Below are 2,794 nucleotides of genomic sequence, written 5' to 3' on the forward strand. Positions count from 1 at the left end.
ACTGTTATCCCTCGAGTTTGGCGGCATGCCAGCAAATACGGTATATTATGTGTGTGATCATCGTCGTATGGAATCACGAAAAATGTTCATGCTGAATGAATCATAAAGAATATTCTGGAACAGCACTTCGATTCTCTATAAAAAGAAGGAATTCGCCGATTCCGCCGTAGTTCATCTCTGGCACCTATCAAACGAAGTTGCTACGACATGTTGCAGTTACAGTGTTTATATATTGGCTTTGTTGCTCTTTTGCTTCCAGCCCGTGAGTAATAATTTTTATTTTAAAAAGTATATATATATATATACATATATATATACAGTAGAACTTTTTTGGTTTATTCGAATTTTGGATAATTCAAACTTTTACGTGCTGCCCTTGTTTTATACCAAATTTGATTTCAACAATTTTCAACTTTTTTCGAATTTTTGGGAAAATTCGAAGTAGGAGGGAAAAAAATCATAATTTTTACATGAGAAAATATGCTTTGGAAAAATTCAAAAAGACAAGTCAGAGACTTCGCTTTTCTCGTCAAGTTGTTAAACAACAAATTTTTAACCACCAATAAAAGTTTGAAAATTCTGTTTTTCTCTCCTCTTTTTATAATTTAATGCTCATTTTAACATTGTTCAGCTGGAGTGCATCGAGACTGTGCACCACTTAATACCGATTATGCGCTTTTGAACCACTAGATCAAGGTGTAACATTCAAATTCTGAATCTTTTTGTCGTCATTATGAGTGTGAAAGTATCGGAATGTTCAGAAAATAATACGTTAGTGAAAATACATTTCCTAGATGGCATAAGAATGATAAACAAAATTTGTGAAGTAGTTTCATAACGGATGATCATGAACTGGTTCCGTAAATCAGGCTTTGAACATAGTCAAAAAATCCTGCAGTGATGTTGATTCGAGAATAGTGGAATAATGTAGTGGATAAGATCAATTGATCAATCCTATGTGAACGTTGAAGTTTAGGTTGTACAATTTTAAAGATCCAAGACATAATGGTATAATTTGAATTTTGGATAATTCGAACTTTTGCTAGTGACTTTCGACTTCAAATTAACCAAGTTCGATCGTACTTCGATATGCTAATTGATTTTAATAAAAATTAGAATTTTAATATTTAACACGTTTTTCCCATTTAATTCAAAGTATTTAATGCTGGCATTACAAATACCGGGACAAAAAAATACATTTTTTTTTTCAAAAATAAAATGGGTAGCAAAATCATCGTTTTATTGAGGAATTTAAAAATGTTTTATCTTTTCACGTCATGCTAAAATTACTTACTGTCAGTTTTTTCCCCTAACTCACACAGGCTATGGATTCAAGTTTTATCGATACACGCATTGATCTATGTGAATTTCAAATATATTTATTAAGAATTTTATTTGTAGGAAAATAAAACACAGCTATGTTTCTGTTGCCCAAATAATTCTGCACTGAGGAATGTGACTTTTCTTTCCAATTATCTTCGCTTGGTATCAAGTCATCTATACTTCATTCACCAATGTTTCATTCTACATAATTTACCATTCTGACATTACTATTTTATTCACTATCAGAATTTTCATTATTTCATGCTTTTAATTTAGTTCCCAAAGAGGTGGGAAATGTTATAATTAATCAACAACCACGGAAGCAATGGTAAAGAACAGTTATTTAATTAATGAATATTTTCAATTTTCAGAATTTGTTTGCGATGCTAACACCACTGCCCAAAGCAAGCATTGTCCGAAGACAACATGGGATGTTGAGTATCAATTTCTGGATAACTGCATTGCTTCCGAACTGTGGACGAGGAGCAATTGGATTGAGCGCAAGGCATCAAACGTGTCTATTTCCCACAGGTGAGGAATCCGCCATTTATATCAGACGGGAAATGCAAGCAAATTGTAACGAGGTGATAAATATGTGAGACGAACACGGGGTTATAAATATTATATAATGTCCAAATAAACAACTGTATTTTTTACTTGTTTTATCAGGTGAATAGAATATTTTCATACATGGTTCTTAGAAAAAACAAAGTGTCGTGATGCCTTCGCTTTGACACTAATTCACTATTTTTATTTTCTTCTTCAGCTACACCAATTTTTGGATAAAGTGTGCCGAAGCAATCGCAAACACGGTATGTCTGAGAGATGACATGCCGTCTTACACTGTGGACGTTAAAGAAGATTTAGTATACCTGTGGAATAACATAAAAGTTGCTGTGAAAGAATACGGTGGGTAATTTTGGAAATTTCATCTTTTCTTTATTCAAAAAATGCACCCCGAATTGAAAAAACCTACATACGAATTACATTGGTGTTTATTCACTTCAATTCATAGAGTTAGTTAAGTTATTGTTTTTTGAATAAACATTTCATGATTCACACATAAAATTTATTTTAAAAAGTACCATAGAAAACACTGAATATAAGTATCAACGGTATTTTATATGTGTTTATATTTTTTAAAAATGTCTTTCGTCTTTAAATTTTTTATTTTTCGCTTTTTTAGGTAAAAAAATTTAAACTACTGGGATTATAGGAATGAATTTTTTTTTTCAAATAGAATCGGACAAGGTTGATGCAAATAATAATAACAATAATAACTGAAAGCTTGTTTTGCTATTTGTATAAAAATTTAATCAACCAACTCCCATCATGATATTTTCTGACGTTCCAAAGTTTTGATCATCTGAATTAGCGAATAGAATAAAGTTTCCAGGAAGACAAAAGGAGGTCCTACAACAGATTCTAATTTCATTTAGATGATTTTTGTAAGAATGATGCTGGTTTATTT

At 31.4% G+C, this 2,794-nt stretch overlaps 1 protein-coding gene across 1 annotated transcript; it reads left to right on the plus strand.

The window, feature by feature from the left end:
* The first annotated feature begins 207 nt into the window (after window positions 1–207).
* LOC149078685 (uncharacterized) lies at window positions 208–2,240 on the plus strand. Its single transcript, XM_089241255.1, has 3 exons — window positions 208–262; window positions 1,695–1,854; window positions 2,090–2,240. The coding sequence occupies exons 1-3, from the start codon at window positions 208–210 to the stop codon at window positions 2,238–2,240; spliced, it is 366 nt and encodes a 121-aa protein (XP_089097381.1).
* Window positions 2,241–2,794: the final 554 nt, after the last annotated feature.

The sequence above is a fragment of the Pholcus phalangioides genome, unplaced genomic scaffold (genome assembly GCF_987345545.1).
Source record: "Pholcus phalangioides strain wild (caught in Gottingen) unplaced genomic scaffold, Ppha-v1.0 ptg000013l_1, whole genome shotgun sequence".
Taxonomy (NCBI): Eukaryota; Metazoa; Arthropoda; class Arachnida; order Araneae; family Pholcidae; genus Pholcus; species Pholcus phalangioides.

Bases quoted from the DNA above. Each gene is read 5' to 3' on its own strand.
- LOC149078685 (XM_089241255.1), top strand. From the start codon at position 208: ATGTTGCAGTTACAGTGTTTATATATTGGCTTTGTTGCTCTTTTGCTT. The intron at 263-1,694 runs GTGAGTAATAAT...TTCAATTTTCAG, and splicing joins TGCTCTTTTGCTTCCAGCCC to AATTTGTTTGCGATGCTAAC. The intron at 1,855-2,089 runs GTGAGGAATCCG...TTTCTTCTTCAG, and splicing joins AACGTGTCTATTTCCCACAG to CTACACCAATTTTTGGATAA.